We start from the raw sequence: 25126 nt of genomic DNA on the forward strand, positions 1-25126 counted from the left end.
TTTTAATTTTTTTTTTGTTTTTTTTTATTTAGAAAAGATATCCTATCTTTTCTAATGTTCTTCTTTTTTTTTCCTTTTCTTTTCTTTTCTCGCGATTCGCGTTCCGGAATTTACGTCTTTTCGTTTGACGTTTCCCATCGTTCATACGATTATTCTTTTTTGCTTGTTTTATTTATTTTTCCATTCTTTTCTTTTCATTTTAAACTAATTCGCATCAATCGCACGAGCTTATATACGATCGTTCGATTATAATTCAAGCTAGAAGCGTCGAAACGAATTTTAAAAGAAAATAATTAATGCTAGCGTAGCAATCTCTATCATCGTTATGTATATATTAATAGAAAGGTACGTGTAATATTATTAATAATAATTAATAATTAATAATTAATAATTAATATTAATAATAATAATAATAATAATAATAATAATAAAAATAAATAAAAGTAAAAAAAATCATTAATTGGCGATGAATAATACCGGCATATTTGTACCCTAAATGTGCTTAAATATGATTGGTCGTCCTGTGCGAACAAAAAAAACAATTCAAGCGAGGCACGACGAAGATAATGTATGTATTTTTATGTATAATATATATATATATATATATATATATATATATATATACATATATATATATGTGCGTATGTATGTATGTATAAATGTTCTTTCTTTTCTATATACTGCTTGAGATGTATAAGAAATAAGAGGGGAAAAAAAAAAATTAACTTTCAAATAAATAATAATCATCGTATATATGTATGTTGTATGTATATATGTGTGCGCGTGTTTATGCATGTATGTATGTATATATGTATGTATGTATGTATGTATGTATGTATGTATGTATGTATGTATGTATTTATGCATGTATGTACGTATGTATGTATGACAGGGAAGCGTGGCCGCCGGAAAGCGATAATTTCTATTTTTTTTTTCTTTTTTTCTTTTTTTTCATTGTTGATCATGATATATCCTGCGGTGTTGAACAAGTGATCGACCGTATAACCTCTCCTCTTATATATACTTATATATTAAATATTAATAATTATAAATTACAATCATCAGTAATATTAATATTATCCATTATCATTAATATTATTATTTTAAATGCATACACATTTTTAAACACCTATTTTCGACAAAAAGTGGACAGTAGAGGCGAAGGGAAAGGTGGTCAAGAAAAAGGAGAAATGTGAAGAGCGTGTGCGTGTATTTTATGTGTATAGGTGTATATGCTGAGAAAGAGAAAGAGAAAGAGAAAGAGAAAGAGAGGAAGGAGAGAGAGAGAGAGAGAGAGAGAGAGAGAGAGAGAGAGAGAGAGAGAGAGAGAGAGAGAGAGAGAGAGAGAGAGAGAAGCATATAGGTACGAAGATATTAGAACTACAAATACAATAGAAATCGTACAAAATCGGTAAAGAAAAAATAAAAACGACGAGAGAGAGAGAGAGAGAGAGAGAGAGAGAGAGAGAGAGAGAGAGAGAGAGAGAGAGAGAGAGAGAGAGAGAGAGAGAGAGAGAGAAAGAGAATGAGAGACTGTTCGATTATATGATTATTTTCTTGAAACATCTTTGAAAAGATTCCAAGAAGATTATAGATCCCATTATCGATGATAGGAGCAGGAATGAATTCTTTCTCTCGTTGGTACGATAAAATCTAACAAAATATATCGTTCGTATCCTAAAAACCCGGAAAATGGCCTTTTTATCGATCCTACGATATTCGATCGGTGAAGGATACTGAGATAAATGAAATGAAATGAAATGAAAAGAAAAATAGAAAGGAAAATAATTGTGGCAATACTGAGGAATGGATGATGATTAAAAAACTAACTGTAAATGTTACAATACGTCGCGACGTCGAAACAATAATAATCTTCCTCCTCCTCCTCCTTCTACTCCATCTTTCCCTCATACTCTATCTTTCCCTCATACTCTATCTTAGTCCTTCACTCCTCCCTACCCGCTATTTTTATTCTTCAAGATTTTCTTTCGAACACAAATATACTGGTCGATAAATCTTGAAAGGCAAAAAGAGAGAGGGGAAGGGGGGAGGGGAGAAAGAGGAGAAAGAGAGAGAGAGAGAGAGAGAGAGAGAGAGACATAAAGAGTTATGTTTATGATCGAACAAAGAAATTATTTACGAGAGGAAAGAATCGTCGTCGTTGTTGTAATCGTTTACCTCGCTCCCTCCCTCCCTCCCACCCTCGCGACCTCCCTCATCTAATCTCATCTTCTCTCCTTTTCAATCCCCTCTCTCCCCAACTCACCCAAATCTCCCCAGTTAATATTCGACATATACGTTCCATTCGTTCGCGTACTTTTTCTCTTCGAAAGCGAAAGAGATGATAAAAGTTTATGTGTGTCCTATAAGAAAGAAAAAGAAATAGAGAAAATGATAGATAGATAGATAGATAGATAGATAGATAGACAGATAGATAGATAGATAGATAGATATAGAGAGAGAGAAAGAGATAGAAAGAGAAAGAAAGATAGAATTTTATACAAAATAAATAACGTTAAGTCTATAAAAGTGAAATCAAAAATGACGGGTGCAAAGTCGGCGTCGTGGCCGTTGTTGTTCAAGAGACGAATTTAACTTTTCGAGAATGATAGTAATGATAATGAGATAATGATCGTGATAGTGATCGTGATGATGATGATAATGATGATGATAGATTAGAAGAGAAGGAATGAGAGAAATGAGGAAGAAATAGTGAAAGGTTGAGGTGTATAAATTGATTTCAATTGGCCTTCTCTGCTCGACTCGTTCTCGTTCATTCGTTCACTCGCTCGGTCGTTCGCCCACTGTTGCTGCTTTTGTTGTTGTTGTTCTTGTTGTTGTTCTTGTTGTTAATATTCCGCACCAGGGCCAAGATTATTATTATTATCATTGTTATTCTTGTCAAAGAACGCTCACGATACGGAGGAAGAAGAAGGATGATGATGGTGATAGTCATGTTCATAGTGATGGTGATGGTGATGATGATGGTAATGGTGATGATGGTGGTGGTGGTGGTGGTGGTAGTGTTGGTGGCGTTGTATAGGGAGAAAACGAAAAATTAAAAAATGCGTGGTCCACGCGGCGCAAGCCGCCACCGCGTTCCATCTCGCTTTTCTTGTCTCTCGTTGAGGGGGGACTCTCGCGTGATGTTTTCTTTTGTTTAGTTACTTTTTCTTTTTTCTTGTTTTTTTTTTTGTTTTGTTTTATTATTATTATTATTATTATTATTTATTATTATTTTATTATTATTTATTATTTATTAATTTATTATTATTATTATTATTATTATTATTATTATTATTATTATTATTATTTATCATTATTATTATTTTTTCACTGGCGTTGCGTGTGGTATTTTATTATTATTATTATTATTATTATTATTATTATTATTATTATTATTTTTTATCTTTTTTCTCTGTACGTGTGTGTTCTTATATTTTTTTTTCAGACGTCCGTGCGCGAGTATCTCTCAGTTCCTTCTTTTTTCTTGTTTTTCCTTTTTTTTTTCGTGTTGTTTTGTTTTTTTTTTCTCTCCCGTTAATATTTTAATGGAATTAATTAAATACCACGTGCGCGTTTGACGATGTGCGTTTATACGTTGAAAACGCAACGTGCGAGATTATCGTGAATTTGGCTGACTCTGCTTGCTGCTGCTGCTGCTCTTGCTGTTGCTGTTGCTGCTGCTGCTGCTACTACTTTTGCTTTTGTTTTTGCTTTTACTTCTGCCGCTGTCCCTATTCCGATACAATCGCTTCTTTCTTTCTTTCTCTCTCTTTCTCCTCGTACATTGACTTTTTTTACCACGTGCCAGTACCTTTTTCTTTTTCTTCTTCTCTTCTTCCTCCTCCTCCTTCTCGTTCGAATAATCACACAAGAGTGCGACGATTTATTTATTTATTTATTTAGTTATTTATTTATTTATTTACTTCGCTCGTCGCGCCTCGCGTCGGCGTCTTTATCGGCAGTGAACACGCTCGGAACCTTACGTTCGGGTCAGGTTATTTAAAAGTTCTTTTTCTTTTCTTTTTTTTTTCTTTATTATTATTATTATTATTATTATTATTATTATTATTATTATTATTATTATTTTCATTTCTTCTTCGTCTTCTTCCTTTTTTCTCTCTTTTCATTTTGTATATATTTTTCTTCTTCTTTCTCTTCTATCTTCTTCTTCGCTTTTTCTTTAGACGACCATCAATGTCTAAATCTCGTTGACGATCCGTTCTTCTTCTTCTTCTTCTACTTTTTCTTTTTCTTCTTCTATAATCTTGTTTCAAAAAGATCGTCAAGCCGAGTCAACTGCTGATGTTGCTTCCTTTTGAGCAAGCCTCTTCTCGTATCAAAGGGGTTTGCATCATCTGAACAACATCATGCAACTCCCTTGAGAAAGAAGAAACCAAGAAACAAGGAAGCAACGCGTTCTCGCGAGCGAGGGCGAGAGTAGTAGTTTCGACGACGACGACGACGACGACGACGACGACGACGACGACGACGACGACGACGACGACGACGACGACGACGACGACGACGACGACGACGACGACGACGACGACGACGACGACGACGACGACGACGACGACGACGCCAACGACGACGACGACGACGACGACGACTCGAGACGAGGGACCGTCTTTTATGTTTTATCTTTGTTTTCTTTTCATTATTATTTATTTATTTATTTATTTATTATTTATTATTATTATTATTATTTTTTTGGTACTTCCGGTACTACCTTTCGCAAACTGTCTTAATTAAACTCATCTCACACCATTTTCCTTTCTTTTTTATTTCTTCGAGCTTCTTCCTGCTTCTTCTTCTTCTTCTTCTTCCTCCTCCTCCTCATTATCTCTTCTTTTTCATTTTTCTTCTTATTTCTTTCTTTCTTTATTTTTTTTCTTCTTTTTTTGTTCCTCTTCTTCTTCTTTTTCTTCCTCTTTCTCCTCTTCCTCCTCTTCTTCTTCATCTTTTTCTTCTTCTATCTTCTCATTTATGTCTCAAATTCGGCATCCGAACGATGGTAATTGTTTGACTTAGAAGCGTTCATACTCGCGGGTAACCTTGTCGCCGACTTTGCCGCGTCGCCAGGTTAAGTCGACGATTATGCGTCTACGGTAGTCTTTTTTACCACCACAACCCAAAACGTTCTTAGAGTCGTTGCTGCTGCTGCTGCTGCTGCTGCTGCTGCTACTACTGTTGCTGTTGTTGTTGCTGCTGCTGCTGCTATTGCTGCAATTCTTGTGCTTCTTCTTTGTGCCATTATTGTTGTTACTGTGATTGTTGTTGTTGTTGTTATTATTATTATTATTATTGTTGTTGCTGCATTTGGTTCCGTTACCGCTGCTCGTCGGATATCCAAAATTTCTGATCAGCTTTACCTCCGGTGTACCCGGTGGTTCGTTGACCGATGATGTCGCGACTGCTGGCACGCCGGCTTGCTCCGTGATAAGATGATGGTATCTAATACTTATACTGTACGCGGACTGGCTGCAGTTGGTTCTTTGGAGGAACGTCTTGGGGGGAACCCCAAGTTAGTTCCAAATGCGAAGGAACGAATCCCAAGAGCCCGTCGCTACTGCCATACCATCTTCCGTCACTCCAAGGCAAGACACACGATTGTCATGCCCGGCAAGTATACCTAAAGAAATGGAGTTAGATTTTTCATCAATTCATTTTCGTGTTTATTAACTTCAAATACAATGGGGGAGGGGACTAAGCTAATCCTTATGTCAATTGTCAATAATATAGTATCTAGAAGAATAAAAAAGAAAGATTGATAAATGGATAAACTTTGTGAGAGAAGAGAAGAAATAACAGAGAGAAGGCCCTAATCAATAATTTCTTCTCTCTCTTCTAAAAACAAAAGAAACTTATTTTATGACAAATGATAATAGAGAAAACCATACCAGCTCGTTCAGCTTTCATGGAATCCCATACGTTGCAATTGAAGTCGTCATAGCCAGCTAACAACAATCTACCGCTCTTGCTGAAAGCTACGCTCGTAATACCGCAAATAATATTGTCGTGGCTATACATCGCCAGTTCTTGATCCGCTCTAATGTCAAAGAGTCTGCAAGTAGCGTCATCCGAACCCGTCGCGAAAGCATATCCGTTAGGGAAGAACTGTATACAAATATTAATGTTTTAACGAATGACACAAAGCATCGTTCGTCGACCTTGTTGTTGATTTTTTTTTTTCTTTTGGTTTTTTCGAAGAAATCCTTAAATCCGCGACAATGATTATCATTGACAAAACTATTGATTTTTCAATAACGACAGAGAAAAAAAAGAATAAATAAAATATATATATATATACATGTATATATATTTTTTACCGTAACGGCATTTATATCACTCTCGTGTCCAGGGAAAGTTTGTTTACAAGATCCTTCACGAATATCCCAAAGTTTTGCGCTAGCATCGCACGCACCGGAAACGAAGGTGCGCGTATCGGGAGCCAGCGAGAGGGACATTACGTCTCCTGTGTGCCCGATGAACGAAGTGCATTGTTGACCTGTCTCGATGTCCCATAGAGCACTGAATCAAAAAGTTTGAAAAGGTGTATTCAAATTCATTCATTTAAAGACGTTATATTATTCGTTACAAATTTTTATAACTTATATATATCCGACAGATTTGTTCGAAAGATCCTACAATAAAAAAAAAAAAAAAAAAAAAAAAAAAAAAAAAAAAAAATTCTGAATATTATATTCTTATATTTCTGATTATAATTCAGAGACAGAGAAAGAGAGAAAGAGAGTTTTCAATGATCTTTCTTACCAGGTCATGTCACCCGAGCTAGTGACAATTTGGTTGTCGTCGTAAAATCGACAACAGGACAAGTATCCGGTATGTCCTGGTAATTCTCTGCTGACCCGTACATTTCCTTCTCTTGTCTTAAGGCTATAAATGGAACATATGTTGTCCAGGCCACCGCAAGCCACGTAACTACCCGACGGTGCATACGCGCAGGTCATCACCCAGGAGGAACGTAGAGGGATGGCGTGTACCTTGTTGGTCGTATAACTGTCCCAAACGATCAGCTTGCCGTCTTGCGAGGCGGATACTAAGTTCCTACGAGTCAAATTACAATTTAGAATGGGACCAAAGAGAAAGAAAAGAAAGGTAAAAAAAAAAATAACAACAACAACAAAATGATTTCTTCGATCAAAAGAAAAGAAGGATTAATCATTCTGATCATACCTGGAATCACTTCCCCAATGCATGGCATAGATTTTGGCCAAGTGACCTCGCAAAGTACGTCTCGTACGCATTTGTATTCGACCAATGGGTTCCAAGCCGGCCGTCGCTTGGTCCAAACTCGTATCGCATGCTGCCTTTCTTGCATCCTACGAAAAAAAAAAAAAAAAAAAAAAAAAAAAAAAGAAGGAAAAAAAAGAGAAGAAAATAATAGAGACAATTAACTTTGGACAATGAACTAATTCGTTGAAATGAATGTTCATTTGAGAAAACGTACACAGTTTTATCGATACAAGAAAGAAAAATAAGGGGAATCCTCGATGATGTTAATGATTTTTAATGAACGAATCGATACATTTTTGACCAAAAAATCATGAGACTCCTACATAAATATATATATATATATGAGAATGGGAGATACAAGACGAAGGGCGAGCGAGGAAGATAGAAAATACATAGAGAGAAAGAGAGAGAGAGAGAGAGAGAGAGAGAGAGAGAGAGAGAGAGAGAGAGAAAGAAAGAGAGAGAGATGGTGGTGTATTGATCAGAGAAGCGATGGCCATGCCGCGCCCTACCACCACCACACGGCACCACGGCTAGTGACTAGCGTGTCTCCACCACCACCACCACCACCTCCACCACCACTACTACTCCACCGCCATATATAAAGCTCCATGGTGCACGCTATGCTTAAGATTTTTTCTGCTTAGGAGCAGTGCTTCCGTTATTACGCTACTTCCACCACCCTCTATCTAAACTACCCTCTACAAATCACACACTCCCTTTTCCTTCACCCCCCTCTCTCTCTCTCCTCCACCCTTCTTCTTTGTCTCTAGTTATTCTAATCAACGAATATATCAATAATATTGCATAAATAAAAATGAAAGACCGGTCAATACAAAAATAAAAATATTATCAATGAAAAGTAAAATTTAAAGACTCGTCGGGTGTCTCGTGTTGATCTTTAAAAATTATCGTGTAAATGATGTTAGAGGAAAGATAAGTGTAAATAAATAAATATGTATTTACGTGATTGAAAAAGATGGGAGGAATAAAATAAAATAAAAAAAAAAAATAATAATAATAATAATAATAATACAAAAAAAAAGGAGTCGGTGATCCGTTACGGGATGAATAAGGGGGGGAGGGGGTCAAGACCGTGTTCAGTGGCAAGTGCACTTCGCCCGAGAGATGCCCGAGACTTTTATCTTTTAAAACAATGCAGCGCTGTTGCACGTAAAACTGTTGCTTTGTCTTCGTCGTCGGAAAACTGAATAGAATCAGATCAGAGCAAAACAGATCAGAGTAGAACAGAACAGAACGGAACGGAATGGAACGGAACGGAGCAGAGCACATCAGTCAGAGGAATCAACAAACGATCCGACGACGACGATGAAAGAAAAAAAAAAAAAGAAAGGGAGAATAAATTTGCACGAATTCTTGCCGATAAATAGAAAAATATTGAAATTTCATTAGAGAACGGAAGCCATTCCCTTCTTTCCTCCTTTATTAGCATAAAAGTCATCTGAAAAATTTTCGACATTTTTTTTTTTCTTTTTCTTCTTCTGCCGAATAACGTACGTTCTATTCTTCTTTCTAAAATAATCCAAATATTCAAGGTCGGCCAATTAAAGATAAAAATAAGATTGAAATAACTTAATAATACGATGACATCTAAATATATCCAAAAAATTATTTGAAAGGGATAACTTACTTTGGTGATACCGAAGAGCTACAAACAAGCTTTAGGAAGATTCGAATTTGATTGATAGCAAGCATCCCTCTTTAGGTCTGCAATCTTCTTCCAGCATGATCGTCAACGTCGTCAATGGCATTAGACGACTTTCGAGGACGGGGATAAGAAGGATCATTAAAGGAAGAAAATGGAAAGGGAACAAAAAAAAAAATAGAAAAAAGAAGAAGAAGAAGAAAAGAAAGAAAGAAAGAAAACAAGATTGGGAAAACATATCGGGAAACTTACTCGAATGGCATTCTTGAGGGTCTCCGCCTCTTGGCGAAGGCTGTCGAGCTCGTTCATGGTGCCCGTCGTGTTTGCGACTTTCTGTACTTCTCGATAGTCCGTTCAAGAAGGCTAAGAATACGTCCGTTGTATTTGGAAGATAGATGTATAATAAGCGAGAGCAGATAATTAAAACTGTCTCGCTTGACGCGCGAGTTTTGCTTGTTTTGCGACGAGGGAAGGGTAGGAGGGGGGCCTTGTTGGCCCGATTTTACGCCGGTGTCACGCCGTCGGTGTTGGTTCGTCTTCCGAAGAGGTTAGAAACTCGCCGTGAAGTTTTTTACGTTGAACGTTGGACGTACGAGGAGGTGGTGTAATAGGAGGTAAAGGTGGCGGTGGAGGAGGTGGAGGAGCAGGTGGAAGCGGAGTAGGAGGAGAAAGTGGGGATAGTAAGTGAAAAAGTAAGAAAGCAAGGACAAGGAAAATAAGAGAGAAAAATGAAGAAGAAGAAGAAGAAGAAGAAGACGAGGTAGATCCTTTCTTCTCGCGACGATGGCACTCTTCTTCTTGAACGTTCAGCGTTCCCAGTCCGCCGCCGGCTCCTAGTAGTCTTTCCACGAGTGATGCTCCTGTTATTACTGCTGCTACTGCTGCTACTGCTGCTACTGGTGCTGCTGCTGCTGCTATCTCTGGCCGAGAATAGCTTGCTACAGTTTTTTTCTCAGCTACTAACGCGGCTTCCGCTTTTGCTGCTTTTACTGCTACCACCGGAACCAGAGCCAGGCCAACGCCGACTCGTCCACCCCTCGCGCCACCTTCGACGCTTCCGAGCGAGACCGTTGCCACCCCTGAAAATGATCGTATTGCTTATTCATTGTGTCCACGCAAGTTACCTAACTCACTCCTCTCTCTCTCTCTCTCTCTCACACACACACACACACACTCTCTCTGTCTCTTTCGACTTTAATATCATCGTGACGCAGCGTATATCATCTACACGCTTACAACACGATGCAATTCTTATCCTTCACTTAACGTCTTTCCCATCGAACGCTTATACGAAATGTATTAGCGAACGTCGACTAGTCAGAAATCGCACGATAAGGGACGTCTTTCGCAAATACCAGATAAATGTTCTTGCTCGTGATAAAGGCCAGCTTTCTTTTTTTTTCTTTTTATCACGGCTTTTTCCACCGATACCTCCTCCCTCTCAATCCTACCTTCCCCCCTCCTCCTCCTACTCTTTCTTCTTCTTCTTCTTCTTCTTCCTCCTTCCGCCTACAACCATCCAATTATCGTTTCTCTCTTTTCTTTTCTTTTCTTTTCTTTTCTTTCCTCTCGACGACGTACGAATTCGACCGCCGAGATCTATCGAATGCCAATTTTCAGTACTGTAGTTTACTTCATGAGGAAAAGAAAAAAAAAAAAAAAAAAAAAAGATGGATATGATTTTGATGAAGTTTCGACTCACCGTCATAGAAAAAAAATTATATATAAGTCAAACGAATTCTACGAATTTTATGAATCATGCTACTATAGCTAGAGGAGTTCGATATTTTTAAATAGTATTTATACGAATTATTATTCTTTTCTCGATTTTTTTTCTTTTTTTTTTTTTTTCTACTTTACATCTCTCCACGATTTTTTTTCTTGATAAGGAAAGAGAGAAAAAAAAATGAATGAGAAAACGTTTTATCAGAGCAACCGTTATTCTTTTCCCTTTTTCATGGATATAATTTTTTTTATTATTACATTCATCCACCGTTCCCCTCCCTCACCCTTCACGAAGGATAACGGGAGAGTTTCTTAAAATCGATAAGAATCTTTTACGATGTACATAGATAAAAGTTTTGGGACGGGGTAAGGATAAAAGGAATGAAAAAGAATGAACGAAAACGAAAACGAAAACGAAAAAAAAAAAAAAAAAGAAAAGAACAAGGAAAAAAAACAGGGGATTAGAGAGAGAGAGAGAGAGAGAGAGAGAGAGAGAGAGAGAGAGAGAGAGAGAGAGAGAGAGAGAGAGAGAGAGAGAGAGAGAGAGAGAGAGAGAGAGAGAAAAAGACAAATAAAAAACAAAAGAACAAAGGAAACTTGAACCAATAGAATTTTCTCGAAAATTTCGTGCTTCGGCAGGAAAGTGGGAAGGAACGGTGGCGGCAACGAGCGTCCTTCACCTCCAAAAGGTCTCGCAACCCGGGGAAACCGAGGGTTGTCGATCCAACGCAAGGTGTTCTCATTTTCCGGAGCCGGCGAAATAGTTTTGCGCATGCGCCCTAAACATCCTTGCGGAAATGGAGATGAAACCGAGCGATTTCTTTCGATGAGACGAATTTCTATCTATCCTTGTATTTCGAAACGAAACTCCCCTCCTCTCTCCATCACCACTAACAGCACCCACTACCAACCCACCCACTTCTTCTCTCCCCCCTCTCTCATTCTCTCATCGCTCGTCACTCGTTCGATTGTGTCTCCATATTTTTTTTTTCTTTTCCTTTGATATCAATATCTCCACGAATCACAAAGGAATAAACTGTAGGAAAAAGGAACGGATAGTACGCACAGTCTTATCTCTTTTTTTTCATTCACTTTAGATTGGAGAAAAAAAAAAAAAAAAAAAAAAAAAATTCAACGTATTATTTGATTTTCATGTGACGATTGTTTAAAATAATAGTCAAATGAGCACATTTAAAATCTGTTTAAATCAATCGACCGATTGACGACGACTGAATTGGAGAGAGAGAGAGAAAAGAGAAGAAATATAGCCGATTCGATCTTAATTCAAGTAATAGTTAGCCAGCACAATCGATTATCGATATTCCCATCTTCTTCTCCCGACGTGTTTTCGACGAACAACAGAGAGAACTCCCATATTTAACGTTACAGATATTCGCAGGGAAAAAAAATATATATAAATAAAAAAGGAAAAAAAAAAAAAAAAAAAAAGAAAGAAAAAAAAAAGATAAATGAACAAAAATAAAAAAGAAAAGAAAAAAAGGGAATAAAGGCACTATCTCTTTCTTGGATTCACTATGGCACAATAATGACCATTTTCATGACACCCTTCTCTTAGCACCAAAATTTATTTTCAGAAAGAAATCGTAAATCAATCAATGTCGGTCAATTGGAGAAACACGTAATGTACTTAGCAATCCCCATATGTCTTATCCTTTTTGTCACCAAATAAAAAAAAAAAAAAAAAAAAAAAAAAAAAAAAAAAAAAAAAAGGAAAAAAAAAGAAGAATAAAAGCAGGAAGAGAATGAAAGAAAGAAAATGAGAGAGGGTGGGTGAGAGAGAGAGAGAGAGAGAGAGAGAGAGAGAGAGAGAGAGAGAGAGATATGGAAGAGGTAGAAAGAAAGAAAGAAAGAAAGAAAGAAAGAAAGAAAGAAAGAAAGTAAGCAAAGAAAGGGAAGGAAAGGAAAAAAGAAATGGCCGAAAAGAGGATGTGAATTATCGAACTTACACTCGCCTTCCCTCATCCACTCCTGTCAGAGCGTCATCGAGCTAGCACGAACATAACCTCCGCGACGAGTGCGACGTACGAAACCGTCGAAGGAGGATGAAACGGAAGAAGAGGAGAAAGAGGAGGAGAAAGAGGAGGAGGAGGAGGAGGAGGAGGAAGAAGAGAAGGAGAAAGATGAGAAGGAAGGGGAAAAGGTGGAGGAGGAAGTGGTAGAGAAGTGAGAAGCGATACCGTGGAAAATATTTGCGTCGTTCGGCGCCAGGTTGCGCTTTCTATCATCCAAAGGAGTCACGGAAGCGAAGAGAAGAGGAAGTGTTCCTTACGCGAGAAGTACTCCTCCTCCTCCTCCTTCTCCTCTTCCTCCTCCTCCTTAACGTATTTTTTACTCTTTCTTTTCTTTTTGCCCCTGCCCCTGCCCTCCTACTACCCCTATATCCAACCCCATCCCCTATCCTCTTAACCGCCTCTTTTACTCACGCCGTTGAGCTTCTTGCAACAACCGGTATGAAAAACTGAGAATTCTCTCTCTCTCTCTCTCTCTTTCTCTCTCTCGCTCTCTCACTCTTACTCGACTTAGACTTCGACGAAGGAAGGTGTGACTGACTGAAACACTCTTCTGACGAACGCGTGCCGGAGCGGACACAAGTTATTACTCCGTTCATTGGCGCGAGAAAGGTTTCTTTTTAATGTCGCGTTTACGGAACAAAACAGAAGAAAATAGAAGAAAACAAAACGAAACAGAACATCATATCGCACCGCACCGCACCGCACCGCGACGCACCGTACCGTACCGTACCGTACCGCACAACACACCACACCACTATAACATCATCACCGTGGGAGAGCGACGAATCGATGAACGACCGACCGACGTCGTCTTCTTGCCCCGCTCTCACAACCCTCCCTACACCCTCGCAACTCACTCACTCACTCTCTCTCTCTCACTCGCTCTCGCTCGCGCTTGCTCACGCGCTCCTCTCTGTTTATCTAACTATCTATCCATCCATCCATTTATATCTACCTCTATCTTCTTTCTTCGAAGCACTCTAGACAGAAAATCGTGCAAAAGGAAGAAAGATAGAAAGAGTGAATGAATAATACGTAAATAAATCTTGTAGTACGCGTACGTGTAGAGAGAAAGTGATTAAGAGAAAGAAAAAGAGAGTGGAGAGAGAGAGAGAAAGAGAGAGAGAGAGAGAGAGAAAGAGAGAAACGTAATATGTATTTTGATCGACGAATTACAATAATAAATAAAGAATAAACGAAAGAGAAACATTAGGTGTCATACGAGTTGGAAAAAAAAAAAAAAAATAAAAAAAGAAAGAATATGAAAGAAAGAGAGAAAAAAGAAAAAGCTTCGACTATCGCGTTCTCTTGAACCACACCCAGAGAGGATGTGGTTTAGAGAGAGAGAGAAAGAGAAAGAAGAGAGAGGAGTTAGTAGTGTGTATGTATGAGAGAAGGCCGGCCGGGTGGACGAAGAACACGCCGCGCCGTGGTAAAGGGCGATAGAAGAGGGGAAGGGGTTGCTCGCGTCAGACAGAGGAAGGGAGAGAGAGAGAGAGATAACATTGGTGGCGCCACCACGCATGCTTATCGACGCAACTACCGGCTTCGAGAGGGCGTTTCGGTCGTTCGTTCCTTGCATGACAGGTTGCCGTTCTCTCGCACGCCACCCAACAACTACTACGAAGAGAAGCATTCTCGTCTCCGTGCATTTGACAAATGATCGAATGATATTTATTTTTTTTTCTTTTTTCTTTTCACAACTACATACGTTCTAATTCCGATATATCCAACTATTTCCCTTTTTATTTCTTTACACCTCCTCCTCTCTCTCTCTCTCTCTCTCTCTCTCTCTCTCTCTCTCTCTCTCTCTCTCTCTCTCATTTCCTTTCTCTTCTTTTTTACTTTCCTTTATATTATTTATTTCAAATGATTAGATATAAAAATTAATCGATTTTAAATGTAAATATCCAATCGGCACACGAGAAAATATAATATCATCGATGTAATAAAGAAAGAAAGAAAGAATGGATAAACGCGGTCGATCGTTGAAAATGGACTTTAAGATTAATATTTCCTATGAGATATAATCGTACTTATTTTTATTACAATATTGAAATACGATAGAGAAGGATATAGTGTGTATATATAATATCAATTTTTTTTAAATAAAATCGATCATGCTTACGGTCCATCTCGCACACGACCCCCATATATTTCTTTCTTATCTTTTTTGTCCTCTTGTGAAAATATTAATGGTATGTATGTATGTGTATCTGCGTATGTGTGTGTGTGTGTATATGTGTGTTATGTTTAAAGGCGTGACTCTTAAGAAGCACTCGATATCTAATTTTGATTTTGTAATTGACGATATTTTATAATTGATTTTATCCTTACGTTTATGTAAACGCGAAAGATCTCACAAAATCGTGAGAATATAAAAATTCGAACGGGACTCTAAAGAACGACTTCGAACGAATTTTTATTTATAGACGCGACTATAAGCGCGCAAGATTACATATCCACGCTTTGGAAAATTATATCTACGAAGAAGTCTGGCAATCGTCCAAAATCCAGAATTCCGAGAAGGTAGACCGTGAAAACGATCGCTTTAACTTCGTCTCTCTCTCTCTCTCTCTCTCTCTCTCTCTCACTCTATTTGAAAATCGTATACATTTACTTGAGGATTTTGTCGACGAAGCACTTGTTGTCATCGTGCACTTCCATTAGAGACATCGGTACAGAGCAATTCTATAGAAATAATACTTTACCCCATCCTATCCTTTTTCTTCCTCTCTTTTTCTTTCAAATTTAAAAAAAATTTTTATTTATTCTTTTCATTTTTTATTTTTTTATTTAACGGGCTTTCGCTTTATTCGATCCGGCCTGAACATGACCACGAACGGAACCGCTAATAGCGTTCTCGATTGGCTGCACCAACATAGACCAGAGGGTGCTCAAAGAACAAGGTGCGTGTTCGGTTGATTAACGACTTGTTCGATCGTCGTGGAGAGGCTTGGCCAACGTACCTCTCCCTCTCTCTAATCCCCCCTTTCTCTCTCTCTCTCTCTCTCTCTCTGTCTCTCTCTCTCTCTCTCTCTCTCTCTCTCTCTCTCTCTCTCTCTCTCTCTCTCTCTCTCTCTCTCTTTCTCTCTGTGTCTCACTCTCACTCTTGCACTAACATATAGCCTAAATTTTTTCCCCCTCTTATAAAAGACATTACAATGAAAATCCAATCGATCATGCAACTTCTAAAAGAGCATTCTTCATCATCATCATCATCATCATCATCATCATCATCATCATCATCATCATCATCATCATCTTGTTTTTTTTCTATCATCGAATAATAATAATAATCTGAGGGATCATTTAATCGTAAGATCAAACTACTAGGAGAGAATATCCCGATTGATTTGACAGTTGAAACGAAAGAAAATATCAGCTTTTAATATTGAAGTATCCCTAGAGAGATAATCCCTCTTCATCACTGTCGTCGTCGTCGTCGTCGTCGTCGTCGTCGTCGTCGTCGTCGTCGTCGTCGTAGTCGTCATCGTCGTCGTAGACTCCCGGATGCGCGAATGGGAGCAACAGTTGAGCCGTTGCCGGGTCAACGTCCAATACGATCCTTCTTCCCTCTTTACCCCTTCGCTCTTCTAGCGTTCCACACCCTGCATAAACCAACCGCTTTACGACTCGGCGATGCAGAAGAACGCGGGATTGGCACAAAGCTAGCTAGCTAGGAAGAACAAGAACGTCCTTGGGATTGAGTCCCTGGCAAAACGCAACGGTTTCTTTAGGGTTATGTAGGGAATGAAGGGGAGCGGCATTTGGAGAAAAAAAGAAAAAAGAAAGGAAAATAAAAGGAGCACGTTTCAAGGGACGGTTGAGGAGGAGACGGCTTTCGTTGTCTGGCTCTATAAGGTTACACACCTGCCAAGGGAACATGATTATACCACACACACACACAATCACTATCTACCATTACCACAACCACTACTACCACCACACAATCACCAACACCACTACATAATATTACCACTTCTCTTTATTCAAGAACGTTGCCAAAAACGCATGAATGATGTGTTGATATCTGATCGTTATCCAACCTGTTACCTCTTTATTACTAAAACCACTCTACTTTCCGCCATTACCAATAAGATATTTTATTAACTCTTTTTGTATCCTACATATATACATACGTATATATATATATATATGCACACACATACATATATATATATATATATATATATATATACATCCATAAAATATATTGGATTATCCGGAAAGTTCGTGCCGATTTTTGGTAGGTGGCATAAGGACACGAACTTTCCGGGCAACCTAATATATATATATATATATATATATATATATATATATATATATATAAATGTATGTGTATATATTTAATTTATAAAAAATATATATATATTTTTTTATCAATATTTCTTTGTCTATCGTTTTCAACATTTCCTATCAATATCTCTATCGAAATTGTTCAATTACGATAAAAAAAGAAATTTGCAATTTCTTTTTCTCTTTTGAATGCTTAGAAAAAGGAAAGAAATATGACAATAGTACAATGGTATTAGAGAGAAAAAGAGAGAGAGAGAGAAAGAGAGAGACACGACCTACTTTTTTTTTTCACGCATAAAGTCGAGAAGGATTGGTAATGCGTGATAGCACGCGCGAATGTGTATAAACGTGTGTGTGTCTTTTAGGTACAACGCCAACTCAACGGGACGCGCGAAGTGTCTCGTCGGAATCGTATTCTCTCTACGCGACGAGCGTCCTCAACTCGAGCTAATAAGAGAGCCACCACCGGCTGCTACGACGAAAGCGACGCTCGTTCCATTTACGCGAGCAGTGTTGTATACGTCGAAAACGAGGGAGAGAGAGCGAGAAAGAGAGAGAGAGAAAGAGAGAAAGAGCGGAAGGGAAGAAGGAAAGGAAACCGGCGCGATACGAGCGCGAAATAATGAAAAAATAACAACAGACACGCCCGAGAGAGAGAGAGAGAGAGAGAGAGAGACCAGGGTTGCGCTGTGTGCGTGTAATACTGGCAACTATGGGATTATTAATTGACTATGTCTCATATGTGATAAGTATATATATATATACATATATGTTACACGATGTGTACATAATATATGAATGGCCATATATCGTATATATATATATATATATATATATATATATATGCCATTATGATGCATGCATGTATATTATTTGTATGATTATACATATTATATATATATATATATATATATATATAATATCCATATATATATATAATATATATATATCCATAATTATATATATATAATATATATATATATCCATATATGTATATATTTATTGTATGCGAAAGTTGCATGATATCATTACACGTAGATGTATATAGTTATGATGGACGTATATATGCCTGCTATGCATGATACATATATCATCTTATGTATATGCCAATGGTTATGATATATGACCATCTTATGCGCATGTCCATGGTTATGATATATGTGTGTGGTACGATGCGAGTATGGTTATGATACATGTATCGTCGTATTTATATTTGGATGATATATGGATCTATCATCGTATCTATGATATGTGTATGATACCTGTATATAACAATAATGTCCAGTAAGATTTGAAGCGGCATACAAGAAAACAATATTTTCAACGCAAAGTATTCTACTTTCGGCACGGCATCTCTCGGAATAGAGTACCCTCTTCACAAAGAACGTGTTGCGAGTTTAAAATAAGACTTGACGCACGGCAAACAAGCCGATCGATCGATCCAGAAAGAGAGAAGGAGATCCGATCGTTAGTTTGGAAACTGTAACGTAAAGTTCTTTCTTTTTCTTTTTTCATTCTTCTTCCTTTCTTTTTTTTTTTTAGGCCTCCGAATGCTTTCAAAGAAGAATCAAATGCAACAGCAAATGCAGCGTAGGACGAACGAAAGAAACGGGATAATGTGGAGAGTCGATACGTTCGTAAACTCGTCCCCTCCGTCGTTTTAGTTTATATTAACTTTAAAAGAGGAAAGATTCAAATCATTGGAAACATATAAAAATAAGGACATTTAACAAGTTTCGTGGAAAAAAAAAAAAAAAAAAAAGAGAGAATTTTCCTCATACAACGTTTCTAACCTCAAAAAATTTATAAAGATAGTCAATATTTACGGTCAACAATTTTAGAAACAACCATTACATATTACAATTATCTCATCAGTGTTAAAATAAAGAGAGAGAAAAAAAAAAAAGCTTTTGTCGATTCATTGAACGTTTCATTTTTAGGTTATACTTGAGATAATATCAACGTGCACATTCGCGTGCACGATGTTGTTGGAAAGAAAAAGAGAAAGAAAGAAAAAAAGGGAGGAGGAGAAAGAAAAAGGAAAAAAAAAAAAAAAAGAAAGAATAAAAGAAAAAACAATGGATGCATGTTACGTATCTCGAAAAGGAAAAAGAAAAAAAATATGGTGGAAATGATGGCGACACCGTTGGTGGAATCGGGTGGAGCACCCAGTGGCAGGTGAATGACGTCATAAGTAGGCTCATGACGTCAGCGACATATAATCGAAATGCTTTTTTTTAGCGGTTATTTTCGAAAGTTAAGATGGAATTGACGATAATAATAAAAAAAATTAATAATAATAATAATAATAATAATAATAATAATAATAATAATAATAATAATAATAATAACAATAATAATAATAATAATAAATATATAAAAAGGTTTCATTTCTCTTTTGAATCTCCCGCGAGGAATGCATCTGCGGAATCTGAGCGGAATCGATAATGTAAAAAAAAAGATAGAGATAGAGAGATAGATAGATAGATAGATAGATAGATAGATAGATAGATAGATAAATAGATAGATAGATACAGAGAGAGGGAAGGAGGGAACGAAAAAGGGAAAGGAGAAAGGCGCATCTTCGATCTGCGATGGAAGAAATGCGTTCTCATCGCGGGTATACAAGACCGCGATTAAAACCGTTAAGAAATTAAGATCACGAATAGAAAGAGAGAGATAGAGAGAAAGAGAGAGAGAGAGAGATCGTTTCGCTATTTTTACGAGCCACAGTGTGACGTCAAAAGAAGGGAGCGAAAATGGCAGTCGAATGTTTGGATTACTTAAGAATCTAGAACGCTCACAAGGAATAATATCGACTTGCTTGCAGATTAAAAAGAATCTTCAGATCGTTTCAATGGTAACAAAATGGAATCGTTTCAGAATAAGCCAAAGATGATTTCCTTTTTGTCGAATCCTATCTCGTTGTCGAATTTATATTTTCAAAAGAGATGAAAGAAGAAGAAGAAGAAGAACAAGAAGAACAAGAAGAAGAACAAGAACAAGAATCACGTGGTCGTCGTCCATATTTCTCTTTCGTCTTGGTAAAAATTCGTGGAAAAAAAAGAAATAAAAAAAAGAAAAAAAAGGAAAGGAAAGATTCCACGTACTACTTCGTTTCAACGGATTCTTTTTCTTTCTTTTTTTTCTTTTTTTTTTTTTTTGCAAAAGGTTCTTCCATCTACATCCCCATTTGGAGTCACCCAAATAAGAAAAATAACTCATAGCGGTGGAATTAGAAGAAGATATAGATAGAGAGATAGATAGATAGATAGATAGAGAGAAAGAGAAAGAGAGAGAGAGAGAGAGAGAGAGAGAGAGAGAGAAAGAGATGGCAGCAGGACGTGACCCCGTGGGCGGAAGGAGGGCTGCTGGACCGGATGGGTAGAGAAGAGAAGGGTGTGTGTGTACATGTGTATGTAGAAGGGAAGCTCATCTATACTATACGACTCGCATACGTTGACCCTTTGTGGTGGTCAAGTAGCGCGACCTACTATTTGTCCTACGAAACGTTCACCACTGTTCTTTTTTTTTTTTTACTGATCCTTCGAATCTAATGTAAACTTTAGGTTATGTCAATCAATCTCATCAATCGGTCCTATCATCTCTCTCTCTTTCAGTGACATATTACTTGTCTAATGTGTGTATGGATCTATGTATGTATGTTTGTATATATATATATATATATTTCTTATTAATACGTAATGGAGAGGAATCGATCAATAGAAACGAAAATCGAACGACCACTTCGCGATCGACTTCATGTCACGTGCACGGAGTCATCCCGAATACGATTTCAAATACGAACGTAAATGACAGAGAGAAAATAGAGAGAGAAAGAGAGAGAGAGAGAGAGAGAGAGAGAGAGAAAGAGAGAGAGAGTGTGTATAAAATCTCATGAATCATTCGTCGTGGAACATTACGAATTTCTTCGTCCTATTATCAAGCCCAAGAGACATACAACAGAGTACGACCAGTCGCTCGTATGAGGTTAGACAATGACGACGACTTTATATTCCAAAGCAATTAAAGTCAATTAAGACAGCTGCACCGGCAATTGTGCCAACGACCAATAGCGTTGCTGAGAATGCAAGGACTTAAAACCGTCTCTCTCTTTCTCTCTCTTTCTGTCTTTATTTATTTTATTTTATCCTCATAATTAACATTATTTTCCAAGAAAAATAAAAATCTTATACCCCAATTATATTATTATATTATTATACCTCAATTATGCTGATTGAAATACAAATACGACAAACTCTTTTATACTTAAAAAAAAAAAAAAAAAAAAAAAAAAAAAAAAAAAAAAAAGGGGAAAAAAAGAAAAAAAGATATGTATTAGCGTTGCTCCTTTCAACGGATAGTCAGAATTCAAATCACCGGCATTGGCAGCCATTTTTCTTAACCTGTTTATACATATTTCACGATAGAGTTATTGAATATATATGTGTATTACATACATATACATACACACACACACACACACACACACACACACACACACACACACACACACACGTAAATACGTAAACATTAGTAAAGACCGTGTTAAAAGATACGCATACATGTGTCGATAGTGAAAAGAGAGAGAAATTTAGCGAGAAATGGCCGATTATTTCCATGAAAAATCGTTTAACCCATAAACGAGTAAGTTCCACCGTTATTCGTAAAACCGAATCCAACGAAAGTAAAACGAAACAACATTATTTCTTTTTACTTTCGTATGACTTACAATCTCTTATATCTATTTCTTTTATTATTATCATTATCATTATTATTATTATTATTATTATTATTATTATTACTATTATTACTATTATTATTATTTTTCATTTTGTTTTTAATTCTCATATCACCGAGCAGCTACAATCCCGAGACGTTACCAACGGAGGAAAAAAAAAAAAAAAAAAAAAAAAAAAAACAGAAAATAAAGAAAGAAAAATAAAGCAAGTTTGTTTTCGCGCGAGTCTCGTGTCGACGAGATGGTATTATGCAAGTCCCCGTTACTCTAATTGCGTATAGCGAGATAACCGAGCCGAGCCGAGTAGAAGCCTCGTTAAATAAACGTCACACAGACGTTGCATCGCAAGTGAAAAAATTTTCCAGATCGCTTCTCGATGCCACGACGAACGAAGGAACTAACTAACTAACGAACGAACGAACGAACGAACGAACGAACGAACGAACGAACGAACGAACTAACTAACTAACGAACGAACGAACGAATAAACAATGTTGCTTTTCCAAAGCCAAAAATAAGAATTAGGATGGCTGGAAATCGTTTCTATTTGTATGAAAAAACGAGTATGAATTCTTACTCTCACACGTGTCACTCGAAAAAGTTTCAATAAAAACTCAATGAAATTATGTCGATTAACATGAAAACCCGCTTTATGATAGGCAGTGTTCATGTAAATTCAAATCTAGTCGTAGATTATATCGTTTAGTTTTCTTGATAAAAGTGGAGAAAGGGAAAGAGAAAGAGAAAGAGAAAGAGAAAGAGTCATTTTCCGCTCAATTTCAGAGGTTAAATGTCCTTAATCGAGTACTAGAATATTGCGGTTGATCCGTGCCGTTTCACCGGTGTTCAGAATTAACGGACATTACGTTGAGTAATGCTTGTGACGCAGGTCACGTGTTAATTTTCCAGAATTACGAATAGTAGGCGGATGATAATGCCGTTGTTGTAACTTATAAAACAATCGTGTTTCTCTAAAAAGTGAGTATTCATGGTTTACATGATAAATTCACGTAAAACATAGATAATAATATAATCCCTTTATATTTTGAAGATCCAATGAGTGTCAGGTATGACTGCGCAAAGAATGATATATAATGTTCTTTAATTGAATGTTCTTAAGAACCTTCACGTTTAAAACCGATAAGAATTATTTGCAATGACACTACACACACACTATACACTACACACACACACACACACATATATATATATATATATATATATATATATATATATTAGCGGGTTAAAGTCCTACTGTGAAGGTCGAAAAAGAGAAAAAATTTGTAAAGAAAATAATACATATACAATCATCGTCTTCTGTACAAATATTGTCAATTCGATCTTTACTTACTGAGTAACTTTGATAGGATAAAAGCGGAATAAGATACCAATGCAAAAGATGCTAAACAGAAAAAGTCACTAAGTATAGTTAATGTACGTTTAAACATTTCTTTCATTATTTTTGTATCAATAATATTTAATAATTCCTTTTCCATGGACTTATTCAATTCTATGAGAATTCTATCTCTTGTTCGTGATGATTTTGTAGAAGTGACATTCAAACATATCTGCTAAACACACAACGATGGCACAATATTTGTTCAATTCCATTAGAGGCGACATTCCATGTCAGTTATCGCATTTATTAGATCCAAGTACAAAGAAGAAGGAGGACGCATTTGGTGGCAATGCTTTTGTGAATGTCAGAAATAACTGCACTAAAAAAATCAAATGATCTTTGTTATTTCTAAGGAGTATCAAAGATAAAAACTCGAGCAAACTTGTTAACATAAAAACGCTATATTTCCAATTATAAAAAAATATTTCTACGTAGAAACTCAAAATACGAGCAGGAAAAAGCTCGTTATCGCAGTACCCAGTAATACTGACTCATTCCAAAAAGTCGGACGATATAAATTAATACGTTATAATCAAAGAAAAAAGAAGAAAAAAGGAGAAAAAAGGAGAAAAAAGGAGAAAAAGAAAGACAGGAAAAGAAAAAGGGGAAAATAAAATAATGACATGAGTATAGAAAGTTAAAAAGAAAGAGAGAAAGAGTGGAAGAAAAAAAAAAACTAAGAAAGAAAAAAGAAAGAAAGAAAGAAAGAAAGAAAGAAAGAAAGTAAGTAAGTAAGAAGGAAGAAAGGAAAGAAGGCATTGTAAATTCGTAACGTCGATAGTTTCGGTAGGAAGAATCGAACGTAAATTTTGACAGTAGAGGCCTAGGCAGCGGCCATATTGGCTACCGCCGTTGTGCCGCTCGTTGTATCGCCTAGCGAATGGAAAAGGCCGTTCCAGTATTGTCGGAATGAGGAAACAAGAGATTGTTTTTTGATGTTAATACGTCAAAGAAGTTTCTTATTCTATAATAATGATAAAACATACCTGGAGCTCCCTAACGGAGCTTCGAACACGATCGAATTCCCGGCTCGTCGTCGGTGCGTTGGCCTCTCTGTCCCACCTACGGTTCCGTGCTTCGCTCTGTCTCTCTCTCTCTCTCTCTCTCTCTCTTTCTCTCTCTTCTTCCTTCTTCCTACCTATCTATTCTCTCTCTCTTTTTCTCTCTCTCTCCCTCTCTCTCTCTCTCTCTATCGCAATGGCAGCGAGTTGCCTCGGGGGATTCGTCGACTTCGACTTTCCTCACATCGATTACTACGCACTTTCCTTCTTTTTTCTCTTCCCCACAGGCTCGCAATGTCGAGCGCACGGATCGACGTAAGAAGAACACCACGAATTAGAAAGTTTCTATTTAAAAACCGATTTTACGTGTTATCCGATTAACACGTCGCACGAATGTGTATATAAACACCAAGAAGAAATATAGATAAAACCGATTCACTTACTCCTTTAAGGTTATAAAAATTGAGGCGTCCACGCGAGAAGAGAATGACTCGTGAGATGGGCCGTGGCGAGAAGCCGAACGCTCACGACGACGAAACGAAACGAAACGAAACGACGACACGACGACGGCGGCGACGACACGAGTGAGAAGGCGCGCGCGCGCGCGCTCTCTCTCTCTTTCTCTCTCTCTCTCTTTCTTTAACGCAAATATATATATATATATGATGGATGTATGTATGTATGTGTATGTATGCGTGTATCTATCTATATATGTATATATACGTACACAAATGACACACACGCACGCACTTGCGCACACACAAATGCACCGACAGAACACACGTACAGGTTAGCGCACGCGACACGACACGATATATATCGTTTTCAAAAGGGCGAGCAGCGCGGCGCACGGGCGTCGACGATCGTTTTCATCGGAGGAGGAGAGGACGAGGGACGACGTCGGCGACTCTCTGCCTTTTTGCGGAAGCGAGCGAAGCTGCTGCTGCTGCTGCTGCCTACTGCTGCTACCTCTGCTGTTTGATGGCTCTATCAGCGGGC

At 37.4% G+C, this 25126-nt stretch overlaps 1 protein-coding gene across 6 annotated transcripts; it reads right to left on the reverse strand.

The window, feature by feature from the left end:
• On the reverse strand, window positions 1–25094 carry Gbeta13F (guanine nucleotide-binding protein subunit beta-1). Of its 6 annotated transcripts, XM_085662729.1 has the most exons (8): window positions 24113–24820; window positions 9182–10008; window positions 8915–9042; window positions 7204–7349; window positions 6781–7074; window positions 6336–6537; window positions 5907–6123; window positions 1–5638 (listed from the first exon to the last, which is right to left on the reverse strand). In XM_085662729.1, exons 4-8 carry the CDS (start codon window positions 7272–7274, stop codon window positions 5532–5534), a joined length of 891 nt encoding a protein of 296 aa, XP_085518855.1. In that variant the 5' UTR covers window positions 7275–7349; window positions 8915–9042; window positions 9182–10008; window positions 24113–24820; the 3' UTR covers window positions 1–5531. The 6 variants fall into 6 exon arrangements, with proteins under 6 accessions (XP_085518855.1, XP_085518844.1, XP_085518851.1 ...); XM_085662718.1 differs by lacking the exons at window positions 8915–9042; window positions 24113–24820 and adding an exon at window positions 24855–25094; XM_085662725.1 differs by lacking the exon at window positions 8915–9042 and having other exon boundaries at window positions 24571–24819.
• Between the last annotated feature and the right edge of the window lie 32 nt (window positions 25095–25126).

Source organism: Vespa mandarinia, chromosome 1 (assembly GCF_050613455.1).
Source record: "Vespa mandarinia isolate Hongniang chromosome 1, ASM5061345v1, whole genome shotgun sequence".
NCBI classification, from domain to species: domain Eukaryota; kingdom Metazoa; phylum Arthropoda; class Insecta; order Hymenoptera; family Vespidae; genus Vespa; species Vespa mandarinia.